The 15407-nt window shown below is 36.4% G+C and overlaps 1 protein-coding gene across 40 annotated transcripts in view; it reads right to left on the reverse strand.

Annotated features, from left to right (window-relative positions):
- ptprt (protein tyrosine phosphatase receptor type T) overlaps nt 1-15407 on the reverse strand; it is a 518156-nt gene that overhangs the window by 53147 nt on the left and 449602 nt on the right. For 30 of the 40 annotated variants that reach the window (XM_087258056.1, XM_087258053.1, XM_087258058.1 and 27 more), the window contains 3 exons: nt 6796-6872; nt 4016-4052; nt 810-907 (listed from right to left, as the gene is read on the reverse strand). In XM_087258056.1, the coding sequence (XP_087114182.1) occupies nt 810-907; nt 4016-4052; nt 6796-6872 (212 nt within the window). Of the gene's footprint in view, nt 1-809; nt 908-4015; nt 4053-6795; nt 6882-15407 lie in introns of all 40 variants that reach the window. The other 10 variants (XM_087258045.1, XM_087258038.1, XM_087258037.1 and 7 more) reach the window with 1 other exon arrangement.

A 15407-nucleotide genomic window follows, 5' to 3' on the forward strand; every position in this document is an offset into this window, starting at 1 on the left:
GATGATGGTGCATCATATTAAAAAAAAAATTTTTTTGCAAGATACTAGTATTCAGCTTCAAGACTTAACTGGGTTAATATGTTCACTAGGCAAATTAGGGTCATAATGTTGACCTTAATAACATTTAAATCTGCTTTTATTCCAGCTAAACTAAAACAACTAAGACTTTCCTTAGAAGAAAAAAATATATAGAACATACTGTGAAGATTTCATGTTAAATATCACTTAGGAACTATTTGAAAAAGAATAAAAATGTCACAGGAGGGCTAATCACTTTCCTAATAAATTCTCCTAAAAAAAAAAAAAAAAAAAAAAAAGTAAATATATGATTTGATTTCTCATGCAGCCAATTGTAAAGAATAGGCAAGATGCAATTGGGTTTTGGGGATCGAGATGACTTCAGTGGTTCAGAATCCATTTCTTGTGTTAAAAAAAATAACTTTCTTCATCATCCAATTTGAGCTTTAAACCTTTAAAGAACTTTAACTTTCACAAAGAGCTTCATAACCCTATATATGGAAGGTGATTTTGGAAAAAGCATACAGTAATAGGGGCACTAGTTGGCATAGAATGAAAGCAGATACAGCCGTTTCTTCTCTATTGTGTGCATGCATAAGACATTGAAAATAAATACTGAAATATTCTATGAAAAATAGTATCAGTTTGGATTTCATACTTTAAAAATGATGATTCAGCAAAGTGTGTTTTTATGAGATTAAATGTGTATCAACCAGAGCAGCGCTTTTGTAGATAACCCCTTTTAATCCGGTGATATTTATTAAGGAATGAGATCATTAGAAGAAGCTCACCCTGCCCACTTCCACCAGGTTGGTTACCATGACGATACTGGCTGAATTCTCCTGCCAAATCATCCTCCAGAAATCCCTGACGGTCTCCTGCATGGGGCCTACAGGAGACAAGGAGCACCACATTTAGCAAACCTCCATCGGGATCACGCAACACTCACTAAACAACCCGAAATAAGATGCAACATTGCTTTATGGATTCACAGACAGTCCCTGAAGGAAAGATCATGGCAGGTCCACAGCAATTCATGATAGTGTGTACTAGGTTGCTTTTCTAATGGACAATGGTGGACTGATATAGATTAAGATAATAAAGCAGCTTAGTGGACGACAGTACACTACAAGTAAAAGCTAAAGTTAAAATTAAAGTAGGCAGGAATTTAACACGTACTAAAACATGTAGTTATTTCAATTCATCACTAAGTTTTTCCAAAGTGCTGTTTAACAAACATTTTTAAACATAACAGTTTTAATATCTAACTTCTAAAAATGTACTTATTTTGTCAATGTCTTGATGACAGTACATTATATTTTACTATATAGTATTCAGCTTAAAGGGCCCTATCATACAGCTTTGTAAAAAGGTGCAAGATACGTATGGTGGGATTTGTTGCTATTTTCAGACCAGTGCAACTGTAATTTTCATGTTTTCCACCATGCTGTTTAAATAGCAATGCATTTGCACCACTTTGTGTACTCACAGGTGTTTTAGTCTAAAAGGGAGGTGTACAGCCTCATTGTTGGCGCGTTGCTATTTTGAGGAACTGAAATAGACCACGCCATTGACCAACTGAAAGCTGCTCCATAGTTATGCATCTCTGTGGGTCCAAAAGCTTACACATTGCTTACACACAGGATGTACAGCAATACACAAAAAATTTACATATGAAAAACATTAAAGGATTAAAATTATTATTATTTCCAACATAAGCATAAAAACCACTGCCTCCATGTCTCATCCTACGAGTGCTTTTACAGTTTATTCATGACAATTTACATTTGTATGCATCACCATATGGGATTAGGATGTTTTTTTTGCTTGTTTTTTTTACCCCACTTCAATATTATTATTCATTTTTTTTGTTTGCTGGAAATGAAAATTGAATTCAGAAATAGTTTTGAAACAAAACTAATGGATGCCTTTAGTGGAGTGAGTTTCCACTGTTTCCTTATCCACTAAAGTAAAGGAGTAAAGCGTAAAAGTAAAGAGAAAGTAAAGAGGCTGAATAGAGGAGTCTCATTCTTTATTCTCACGCTGCAGATGCTATGTTTAAATGTTTTCTCACTATTTAAGCGTTCAGCTTTTACATCTACAAAGTCTGCCATGTACATAGCAAATGCACCATGACACAACTGACTTTTAGAGGGAAAAGGAGATGAGACTCTGATTGGTTTAATGCACGTTATGATGGAAACACACCCATAACTCATTAAGAGAATAAGCACAACCATGTTAGACCATGCGCCAGGGCGCAAACCGTATGTTTTCATCCTTATAGTAGCAAAATTGAATTCAGACATGCCCTTAATGCTTTTGCGCCATGTGATTTAAGGCCCATGCACACCGGGATGCTTTTTCTCGCATTTCTATCAACGTTTAACGCCTCGTGAGTAAATAAAGGCGCCATTTTTTATGAAACGCCTCATGCTCGTTTTTTGTTTTGTTTTGACGAGCTGCGTCAAAACCTTCTCCACCAACCAGACTGGCACTTTTGTTCACATGAACGAAGCTGCTGTAGTTACAGTGAACAGCACTTGGAGGCGCTCAAGCGCAAAACTTTCAATGCGAGCACACATTGATGAAGATGCCCAGAGGCGATATGAATGTGGAGCTGCTTATTGCACTGGTGAAGAATAATCATTTCTTCATCGCTAGAGCTGGAGCTGCTGCTTGAACCACCATGCTTGTTCGAATCGCCAGTAACTTTAACAACAAGCGTGTCAACTTTGTCTTTTTCTTCTGTTACAAGCAGGTGTCACAAGCTTATAGTTGTATAGCGCCATCTAACATCAAGGAGTGATTTTACATACTCTTCAGCTTGACGCCAGTGATTATCGCTTGGGTTTGAATCCAGAAAAATGTCTCGAAAAATGCTGATGATAAACGCAAGCGAAAAGCGTCCCGGTATGTACGAGCCTTTAGACTTTGCTCTTAGATCGCCAAAATAAAGCTTAGAGTGTCGTTTAAAGGCCTAACCAGGTTAATTAGGTTAACTATTGGATAACAGTGGTTTGTATAGCCAATCAAGCCAAGCAAACAATTTATTATATTAAATAAAGCTATAATATTGATATTTAAGAAATCATTTTAGAAAAAAATAAATAAATAACAGTTTTTTTATAGTATTTCTCATAATAACTACTGTGAAAATGTCCTTGTTCTGTTAAAAACCTAAAATTTCACAGGGTGGCTAATTAAATAACATATTTCTTGATTGGTAAGATTAAATTTTTTTAAATGTTTATTTTAATGCAGACACAAACTTATACAGTGAATAACGTTAGTATTGTGAAATTGTAAAGCTATAAAGTGTACATGTTGCTGCAAAACATTACTACAGTTGCTACATTTAGCATTTAAAAGCTAGTACATTCTAATTAATTACACTTGCAAGACAGGTTGTTTACATCTTCTAGTTTTGTTGTTTGTTCATTAATTACCTTAGAAAAAAGTTAGTAATATGAAATTGTAAATATATCAAGTGTGCATGATACCACAACACTAGTATAGTTGCTACATTTAGCATATAAAAGCTAGTACATTCTAATTAATTACAATTGCAAGATAGACGTGTAGACTGTGTTTACGTCTCTTAGTTTTGTTGATTAGGTTTGTTTATTAATTACCTTAAAAAAAGTTAGTAATATGAATTTGTAAATATATGAAGTGTGCATGATACCACAACACTGGTATAGTTGCTGCCTTTAGCATATAAAAGCTAGTACATTCTAATTAATTACACTTGCAAGATAGACCTGTAGACTGTGTTTACGTCTCTTAGTTTTGTTGATTAGGTTTGTTTATTAATTACCTTAGAAAAAAGTTAGTAATATGAAATTGTAAATATATGAAGTGTGCATGATGCCACAACACTGGTATAGTTGCTACCTTTAGCATATAAAAGCTAGTACATTCTAATTAATTACACTTGCAAGATAAATGTGTAGACCATGTTCACGTCTCTTAGATGATGTATTTTGTTAATTACCTTGCGTTGCTATGTAGTGTCTTGGTCTGTGGTAGCCCTGGGAAACAAAATAAAAAAAGAAAGGTGGAAATTATTCAAATGAAACACATTTTTATACCTGCACTATCCAGTGCACTTAAAACACACTTTGTTTGAATCTAATTCAGCCCTCAATGAGACATCGTAATTAAACCTTTCTGACTCCATGGCTTCATTAGCATTTTAACCACTGCGAAACAAATTGGTGACCAATGTAGCCTTGCTCCTGTCAAGCTCTGAAAGCGCCGCTGTGGTTTACGACCGATTCTGTGGTACGACGGAGACCGTAATTGTTTTATTATCAGGACTGAGATTGGGTGGCCTGATTATAGCCGCTGTGGGCCAGAGAAGCATATCCGCACATGTTTACTCTCCATTTCGCAATGATCACAATCATATCGACTGTGTCATTATGGTGTTTAGATCAAGTTAGCGGATTTCGAAGCAGCCGGGGAAGCACTTTCTTTGGAGCAGTCATGAGCTGTGGACACGGAGCATTTGCTGGAGTGATTTGAAGAGCGTTAAAGTGCTGAAATCCACTGTATCCTTCATTTGTTGTAAGCGAGGATCTCAGGAGCGAAGCGCATAAATGTTGCATTAGTCTATTAAGCCCTTCTTTGACAGCAAAGAGTGAAGTTGTTCTGCCATTGGTTATGCAAAACACAGACTTTAAAAGTCATAAATATTATGTTCAGACTTGGAGATCATTATTTCTTTAGCATTATGTGTGAAGCTTGTTTGATGTTTTAGTCAACATGAATGGGAAAATAACAAACATTTGGAAAGAAAAGACAGAATTTATTTGATCACAACTACTCAGTAAAACAAATAAATGTTTTGTTCTTTAAGATGTAATTAATTCCTTCAGAAATTGTTTTAACATGTTGATTTGCCGCTCAAGAATTGTATTATTATCATTAATACTTTTTAAACATTGTCATATTTTTAAAGATTACTTTTGATTAATATATGTGTTATGTGGTAATATAATTTTGCGTGTGTCTCTCTCTCTCTTTCTCTCCTTCTCTCTTGCACACATGTACACCTGTTCTCTCTGTCTCTTTCGTCTCTCTTTTGATTTTACAGGTTCAACCCCCTTCGAATTGTTATTGGCTGTAGGATCAGTCAATCATCATTATCTCCGCTGATGTGGCGGCTTCTGTGGCCAATCTGAGTGGTCGCCAGGTTTTTAAAAAGACGACGAGTGGGACGCCAGACAGAGGCTTATGCGTTACTGTTTTATTCTTTGTTTTAATCTGCCCCTCGTTATCTCTTTTGTTTTTAATACCTAATATTGCTTTGCCAAAGTTGTTATTGCCAGCTTGTTTATTTTCATAAATTTTCTTTTTATTCTTCATTTGAGATTTTTGCTGATATTCTTTGTTTTCCCCAGGGGTATTTGAAAAGGAAGATGTCACATGACCTACATCCTAACATCACCTAGCGAACCTGTGTATAGACACAGGTTTAGAAGTCACCGCTGGCTTTGTATTTTTCTGTTTGGTTAAGTTTAGAGTAGGTAAGTTAGGGCATGTAGACTTGCTTTCGACTATTTTGTTTTCAGTTAGGTAAGGATTATACTGAGTTAGTTAAATTATTATTATTTTTTATTCTTATATTTTGTTATTTTGTTATTCTAAATTGTGTAATTTATCTGTTGTGTCATTTGTTGATATCTATATTCTTCTTCTTTATTATTCAAAGTTCAAAACAAGAGCATTATTATATATATATATATATATATATATATATATATATATATATATATATATATATATATATATATATATATATATATATATATATATATGTTTTTTTTTCCTCAATTTGTTTTTTTTACCTCAATTTACCCTCATAAAATATAATAAATAAATAAATGAAAACATTATCTATCACATAAAAAATGGTGCTTGGTCCCCCTGCGAGAATATATATATATATATATATATATATATATATATATATATATATATATATATATATATATATATATATATATTTATATATATATATTTATATATATATTTATATATATATATATATATATATATATATATATATATATATATATATATATATATTCATATATATATATATATATATATATATATATATATATATATACACACACACACACACACACACACACACACACACACACACACACACACACACACACACACACACACATATACACACACACACACACGTATATATATTCATATATATATATATCATATTTTTTGAGGGTATGACTGATGTCGACTAGTAGCACTGCACAGATCTCGTGGTTTGACCTGAAACATGTGGCATTTTTTCACAAAAAAGGTGGTTCACTGACTGAAACTGCTCCAGATTATTTAAAGTAAATTTTTTATGCATTATTTTTGTATTTAATGTATTATTTTTTACATGAACTGTAAATTTAAATTTTTTAAATGTTTATTCCAGTTAGATCACTCCATGCAAATACCCTAGAGCAGATGCTAGCCAATCACATTTAAGCAACTCTAGAAAAGTAATGTGATTGGCTGATAACCAAGATGAGCAGTAACTGCAAAAAATGCCTGAAAATCTTAAGTTGTTCAACCCCTAATATATTTATTAGGGGTTGAACGACTCAAGCTATATTACTAATAATGTAAATAATAACTATTATTATTAATAAGAGCTGGTCTCTGTATAAAAATGCATGGATTTTGCCATTATCCTCAGCTCAAAAAGCAACATTGTCAAGTTAGAAGCAAACATGTGATACTCACATCTATATAGTTGGCGTTGATGTAGTCGGAGTGTGGGTCTCCCTCCAGCGGCTGCAGTCGGACACGAGTGTGATCGTCTGTGGGGTCAAATATTCACAGAAGAGCCGGTCTAAAGTTACACATACACTTTAAAGGGGAGCTACACATGCATGAGCTGTCCAGGAAACACAATTGTTGTACTGTATGCACAACATCAGTTGACAAGTAGGAATAAGTGTGTGAAAACTAACTTTGTATACACATATGGAGATTTTGTCATTTTCTCCTGGTTCAAAATGGACATCGATTTTTGTGTAAAGTCAGATTTTTGTGTAAAGTTTAATTTGATGCATCATTCTCTTGTTGTAAACTAACAATAAGAGGGGTGTGGCTAAGAATATTGTTGAATATTATTGAGTATTGGAGGTTTAGTCATATTTTTACCTGGTTCAATATACATATATTGGTGGGTATACATTTTTCATACAGTCTGTATGAACCGGAAGTTGCTAAGACTTTTATTTTGGTATTTTAATATACTTCCAACTAAAACAAAATATTGAGTAGTGGGTGGAGCTTTTTTATGCATCTTTCTCTTGTAGCAAACTAACAGTAAGAGGACGTGGCTAAGAATATTGTGGATGAAGTGGCAAACTGATGTCACTCCAAATGCAGAAACGACAGACTTCGATTAAGGATTACCAAATAATTGTACTTTTTATAGTGGATTAACATGACAGATTAGAAGAGAATAACAACATGGACTAGATTTCCTAGTACTGAGTTGCAGCTAGAAGGGCATCTGCTGTGTAAAACATATGCTGGAATAGTTTGTGGTTTATTCCGCTGATTGGTCAGATTGGTGGCAGTGATGAGTGTGGGCAGTGCTGAGAGCCGAGAGCTCGATGGAGCGAGTGTCAAGTCCCATGAAGGGACCCCAGATGGAAACAATTGCCTCTGAGTGAGTGAGTTTGAGCTACTTGTACATTAAGATAGCGTTCAGAAAAAACAAAACACCAGCGAAGAAAGAGGAGAAACATAAAAACCTGCTGTCAGCTAGCGTTTTTGTAGTGTTATTGCAGAGCAAAACAAACAGCACGCAGAAGTATAAATGCATGACTACATGCAGGGCAGGCGCCGTGGGTCATGCAGATCGCTCTATGCAGAACTATAAACCAGCCGTAAGCTGAAGGAAAATTAATGAATGCAAAAACATAGACTATTAAAATAATCATTGAAGAGTTCACACTTAGCTGATTATTGTTTATAAGCATGTTTGGCATGCTGTCCCGGGAGAGAGCCCTGAGCTCATAAGATCCTCGAGCCCGGGGCTCCCTCCCATTGCAGGGCTCAGGTAGATCTCGAAACTCCCCTGCTGTAGTAGCTAATGAACAGATAGGGATTGTTCTTAAGATACTGCTTCTTCCCCATGGGAAACCCACGTGAGCATGGGGAGAACGTGTAAACTCCGCACAGAAACATCTGCTGGCTTGGTAAGTACTAGAATCAGTGGTGTTCTTGCTGTGAGGCAACAGTGCTAATCACTGGGCCCCCATGCCACCCATCTAGGAAAGGAGGAGGAGTAGGAGTGGAAGGGGGGATTCTTCAAAATGAAGATGGCTGTGATATAGAACTTAGGGTATTTATAGTAACTTGGGAATCGTCTGATTGGTGAATCATGAATTGGCTAATGCAGGACCAGCTGTGGTCAATCATAAGCACGTAATCCTCTCGAAATTAGTTTATAAATAAACTTCACTTATGAATGTAAATTTCACACAGATTTAACACGTTCATACTCTGCATTATTTAGATTTCAGTTCAAAACCACAAATCAACATTGAGTACATGATATATGATTTTTCAGTGAACAACACAAAATCTTGTGTCATTTAGAGTACTAACAAAGTTGTTGCTTTAATTGTGTGCTTTGAGAAGGCATGCAACCTCAGTGAAACTTCCATCATAAGACAATTACAATCTTCTGATGTTAGTTTGTTAGTGTTTTTTATTTTAATTTCCATAATGATGGGGAACACTTTTCTAAAAAAGAAAAAGAAAGAAAACTTGTTGTTTCTAAGCAACTCAAGTCTGGGTGCCCTGAGTTTAACCCTGCACTCTTTGAATTGATGACAAGAATTGGACCATTTTCCCATTCAAAGAAGTGGATGTACAGTACAGTTAGCCGGTGATGTAATTGATTTAATTACCGCAGCTCCGCCAATCTTCGTCTTGTCTTCGATATAAACACTTGACCTGCTAATGTTTAGCACGGGCACCACGTCTTTCCACTCTTGAAAGGTGAAGCTGCGTGTCTTGGCAATTACCATGACACTTCAGGAAAAAGGGGAAGAGGGTGGAAGCGGAAAGCGAGGAGGGGTAAAGGAAAGGTCTGACATGAGCTCCGCAAACTCGTGTGGCGTTCAGCTTTGATCACATGGAGAATGCAAATGCGCTGTTCAGGCATGTCGACTCTAAGCCAACGGATGTTCTCTGATGGCAGGCAGATCCGCAGAATCCCTCCTGATTTCTCGGGTTCTTTTCAATCTGAGGAGTAGCGGGTCCATGTCTTGAGCTGTAAGCGGGTCGTGAAGGTTGTTTACTTTCACACAGCCCCTCCTTTCCTGTCCGAACCTGCCGTGTTTCTTATTCTGTCTGCTCCTGATTCACTAACTTACATTTTCTAACTTCAGACTTTTTATTTGCTGCTTCTCTCTCTCTTGCTCGCCTCACAAACATCTCAGCTGTCTCTCGCAGGCGCTTTCGTCTGTCTGCTGACCTCTCTGCTCCCCGAAAGAGAACATGTGTGTGTGTGAGAGAGGGAAATGGAGGGATGCGGAAAGAGAGCGAGAGAAAGAGATGGGGCTAATTAGACGCCACTGAGTCAGTTGTCATAACAGCGCGCGCTCGGCAGGGTTCCTCTCCGCAGTGAGGGGCCAGACACAAAGCTCTAATTGGGAGAGAATGACCGGACTACAGACAAGCGGAGCGGTGCATGGGTACAGTAGTTCTGAGTCAGCCTGCAAAACTATCTAGATGTCTGGATGATCACCGGTGTGAGACACGTTACAGTGACGTATGATGATAAGTTGTGTGTGCGCGTCATTTTAACCACAGATGGGAGTCAATAATATTTTAATCATTAAGCTAAATGTGCAACAGGAGATCTTAGAATATGTTAAAGTTAGCATGATAGCACTGAAAGTCCACCCTGCAAATCCAGAACGCATGAACACAAACAAGACAACATTGCAATCTACAAATACACAATGTAATATTATCCACTGAGAAATCTTTATAGTACAATTACTAATTACAATACTACATTTTAAAAAAATGTAGGATGTTGATGTGTTCCACAGCCATACCACCCTGTAGTTCAACAATGGTTACTCACTGAAGCTAAGCAGGGCTGAGCCTGGTCAGTACCTGGATGCGAGACCACATGGGAAAACTAGGTTGCATAGAACATGCAAACTCCACACAATAATTCCAACTGACTCAGCCGGGACTTGAACCAGCGACCTTCTTGCCTTCTTGAGGTGACAGTGCTAACCACTGAGCCACCGTGTCACCCACATTCTTACATTACAATTAAAATCATAAAGAGCGAAGGTGATGAGTATATGGTGAACAGTACAGAGGTCAAACAAATACACATAGATAACCTGCAGTTATACAAACTGTACTTCAAAAAAAGGATATTTATATGATATAATATATAATGTAAAAGGAATGTATAAGGGTATTTGATGGGCGCATGCTTAACCTTCAAAACTTGTATATCTCGGCTTACACCAATCAAGACCTCTCTCACTCAGACCATGACCTGTTCATGCTTCTTCCCTCAGGCAGATACTACTGATCTCTATGCACTAAAACATCTAGGCATTTTTTTTTCCTCAGGCCATATCCAACTTCAAAAGCTAGCACATCAGTTGCTACCTGCTTTTTATGGTCATAAACAAGATGGTGCTCTTATTGTGTTTATGGTTTCTCTACCCTAAAAAGAGCATCTATGCAAATACATATTTCATTTCTAATTTATGTAATTAAAACAGTCAACAATGCACATAAATTTTAAACTACACTCACAGGCCACTTTATTAGGTACACCTGTCCAATTGCTCCTTAACGCAAATTTCTAATCAGCCAATCACATGGCAGCAACACAATGCATTTAGGTATGTAGACATGGTCGAGACGATCTGCTGCAGTTAAATCTGAGCATCAGAATGGGGATGAAAGATGATTTAAGTGACTTTGAATGGGGCACGTTTGTTGGTGCCAGACAGGCTGGTGTGAGTATTTCAGAAGCTGCTGATCCTCTGGGGTTTTCAAGCACAATCATCTCTAGGGTTTACAGAGAATGGTCTGAAAAAAGAAAATATCCAGTGAGCTGTTAGCTAAGAACAGGAAACTAAGGCTACAATTCGGACAGGCTCACCAAAATTGGACGATGGAAGATTGGAAAAACGTTGCCTGGTCTTATAAGTCTCCCTTTCTGCTATGACATTCGGATTGTAGGGTCAGAATTTGGCGTCAGCAACATGAAAGTATAGATCCATCCTGCCTTGTATCAACGGTTCAGGCTGCTGCTGGTGGTGTAATGGTGTGGGTGGATATCATCTTGGGACACTTTGGGCTCATTAGTACCAATTGAGCATTGTGTCATTGCCACAGCCTACCTGCCTAGCCTACCTGCCAGCCGATGTCCATCACAGTGTACCCATCTACTTATGGCTACTTGTAGCAGGATAACGCGCCATATGATAAAGTGCCAATCATCTCAGACTGGTTTCTTGTACATGACAATGAGTTCACTGTACTCAAATGGCCTCCACAATCACCAGCTCTCAATTCAATAGAGCACTTTTGGGATTAGGTGAAACCGGAGATTCGCTTCATAGATGTGCAGCCGACAAATCTGCAGCAACTGCATGATGCTATCATGTCAATATGGACCAATATCTCTGAAAAATATTTCCAGTACCTAGTTGAATCTATGCCACGAAGAATTAAGCCAGTTCTGAAGGCAAAAGGTGGTAGTGAGGTGTACCTAATAAAGTGGCCGGTGAGTGTATATTAGATTTCTGTCCTCTATATTCCATGTTCTATGAGCACTGTAAAATCTCTTTTAATTACATTTATAGAATAAAACTGTTGTTAATAAGCAATACTGCAGCTTTTCAAGCAAAATTATTATTATTGTATGTTTGGTTATAGTTTTTTTAAACATTAGTGTGGTTAAATCAGGGATTGAACCTTTTTAACGTTCAGCAGCTCAACCTGGACTTTCAGCACAAAAATGTTCAAGGTCACTAAGGTATTTAAGTACCATGAGATTCATTCATCTTTAAGTGCATCATAAATGTCCACATATTTTTAAGGGCCCTTGCCTCTGTTATTGACCTAATATTCCTGATGCCATAATTAAACCTGAAAAACACAAGAGTAGCATTAAACTAAAATCTCAAACATAATGCACTTGAGGTGCAATGACATCATTAATAAACTACGTTTACTTTCTACTTCACCCCAAAAGCGACCGAAACAAAAAGAAAACAGGCTGGCACTTTTGTGTGTTTAAAAGTACCGCTCCAAAAATGTCAGCAGTCTATTAATCAGAGCTCTTAAGCCTGTGTCCTCTCCACTGCTCTTATATATAACCTCAGTGTGTTGTCAGCTGGCCCAGTGCATTATACACCTAAACAGCCTATTAAATCCCTGCTTGGCAGAAAAGAGGTTCTTGTGTCAAATGGGCCAAGTGCTGTCGCACACACCTCGTGGAGTGAGAGCGAGGAACTCTAATCCAGTTTAATCCATTTCCATCCGCTCTGGGATAAGACGCTTTGCTCATGAAGTCTACCTGAGAGGGTTTTAAAAAGAAGCAGAAGTGTTTATGTGAACGCTTGAGCTTTGAGAGCCTGGTGTTAGGACAAGTGTCATGCTAATCTGAAAGAGACTCATTTGAGAAGGCAATAAAAAAGGTTGTTGCTATACATGAAGTACCTGCTATTAAATAAATCAATTCCAGACCGTTTTTAGTTCGGAATATAATGATCCTAATAGTTTACATAGCTAGCTGAATGATCTATATTTTTATCATGTTCATTTGTTGCTCTAGACAGTAATATTAAATGAATTTTTTTGTTCGGTAACAATTTATTTTGATGGCCCATTTGAGTATTAGTAGGCTGTCTGCTTAATATCTGTTGATGCTGCTCCTTAAATAGACATTTAGCTCTCTCTAAGAAACTTTGCAAGTACATGTCACCTTACACTAACCCTAACCCCAACCTAACAGTCTACTTATAATCTAATGAGAATTAGTTGGCATGTACAGTTGAAGAATTATTAGCCCCCCACCCCCCCCCCCCCCCCCCCATTTATTTTTTCCCCACTTCCTGTTTATCAGAGAGAATGTTTTTTTTTCAACACATTTCTAAACATAATAGTTTTAATAACAAATTTCTAAAAACTGATTTATTTTATCTGGCATGATGACAGTAAATAATATTTATAGACACCTCTATACAGCGTAAAGTGACATTTAAAGGCTCAGATAGGTTAATTAGGTTAACTAGGCAGGTTACGGTAATTAGGCAAGTTATTGTATAATGATGGTTTATTTTTTTCGGGAACTATCAGAAAAAAAACTGCTTAAAGGGGCTAATAAATTTGACCTTAAAATGTTGACCTAAAAATTAAAACTGCTTTTATTCTAGCAAAAATAAAACAAATAAAACTCTCTTTAGAAGAAAAGATTAGGTTATAGTTATCGTTATACATACATACTCTGAAAATACATACATACTCTGAACATTTTCTTGCTCTGTTAAACATAATTTGGGAAATATTTAAAAAAGAAAAAAATCTAATGGAGGCTAATAATTCTGACTTTACGTGTAGATGCGATGTAACTTAAATTCAACAAACAGACCATCAAAAAAATGTCTCTCGAGAGCACCGTTAGCTACATAATTTGCAGTCTCCAGAAAAGTCCGTGGGACTACGTTTTTTAGAATGAGCCTGTGTTGGATGATTTTAGACATCTTCCTGCAGTGTGACAACAGCTACGATGAGCGTCAATTCAAAAACTAATAGGAGCTCCAAATTTGATAATGCAATCCATACGACAATTTTAATGGCCGCGGGGAAAAGTCAAAAGTCACTGTTTTTTTCTACCTGGTTTTATTATCGAGACATGCCGCGTGCAAAATTGCCACTCCAGATTGTTTACGTTTGCTGTGAGGAATCTGGATAGTAAAAGTGTCACAGGTAGATGACGTCAAACTCCAGGGCCGTTTTTTTTTTTTGGTGTTTGGCGCATCTTCATTGTCGTTCAGTCTGACAGCGATCTTATGGTGGGACATGAGAGACATGTTCGTGCAGTCTGACATGCTACAATCGCTTTGGATTGTATATATAAAAAAAAAAAATTTTTTTTTTTTTTAATCACACAGTATGAGCTGGCCTTTATAAAAAAATAAATATATATATATATATATATATATATATATATATATATATATATATATATATATATATATATATATATATATATATTTATTTATATATATATATATATATATATATATATATATATATATATATATATATATATATATATATATATATATATATATTTTTTTTTTTTTTATCCATTTATATTTATTAATTTATATTTGTTTATTCATATATATATATATATATATATATATACACACACACACACACACGCACGCACGCACGCACGCACGCACACACACACACACACACACACACACACACAAGCTGTGCTAGTGCAATCAAAAGTGGAGTGTGTAATCACAGAGATTTCAACGAAAATCACACATTTCTCATCAAATTGAGAAGTTTACACTTGCATAAAGAAAAAAAAAAGAGAGAGATTCCCAAGCTATAAAATGCAACCTCTAAATATTGACGATGTCTAAACCGACCAATCATCTACTGAAAATAATAATTATTCTTGTATAAAAGCATTAACCAATTGTGATAAACAAACAGACAAACACAACCCAGATCCTAATACACTACACAGTATGTGTGAATGCTAATACTCTCATTGGTCTATACTTCAGCTTTGGTCAATACATCAGAGAAGCATTTTTTTTTCTCTCCAGAAAGACTTCAAGGGAACCTGACGATTCTGGCAGCACTACGTGAAGGGAATAAATGTCAGAATATGCGCAGCTCAGAGAGGTAGAAATGAGAAGGTGTCTTCATCCAGACACAGATCCACACATTCAGAGAGCACTTAAAAGAGCAAGACACGCTCGCTTCTGTGTTTGGACTAATGAAGACGAACAACCTGGACATTTATTATTCAGCGGGCGCCTTACCTTGCATATTTTAACCTCAGATCCACAAAGGCACTGCTACTAACTGGTTAATATGAGTGACAGTTTGGATAATGAGCCGGTGTGTGTTGGTTATCCGTTTGGGGTTTCATCCCTCTTCATGGGTTGATTGTGTGATGTTGGTGTTAGATATATGAATTGCATCATGTGAGGGTTTAACAAAGCAACAGAACTAAATACAATTCAAGCAGAGTTATAAAGTAACAATTCCTCTGCAACACAAGTTAAACTGATCGTTTTTATGACATG

Source organism: Danio rerio, chromosome 6, assembly GCF_052040795.2.
Source record: "Danio rerio strain M-AB ecotype USA chromosome 6, GRCz13ab, whole genome shotgun sequence".
Classification (NCBI taxonomy): Eukaryota; Metazoa; Chordata; class Actinopteri; order Cypriniformes; family Danionidae; genus Danio; species Danio rerio.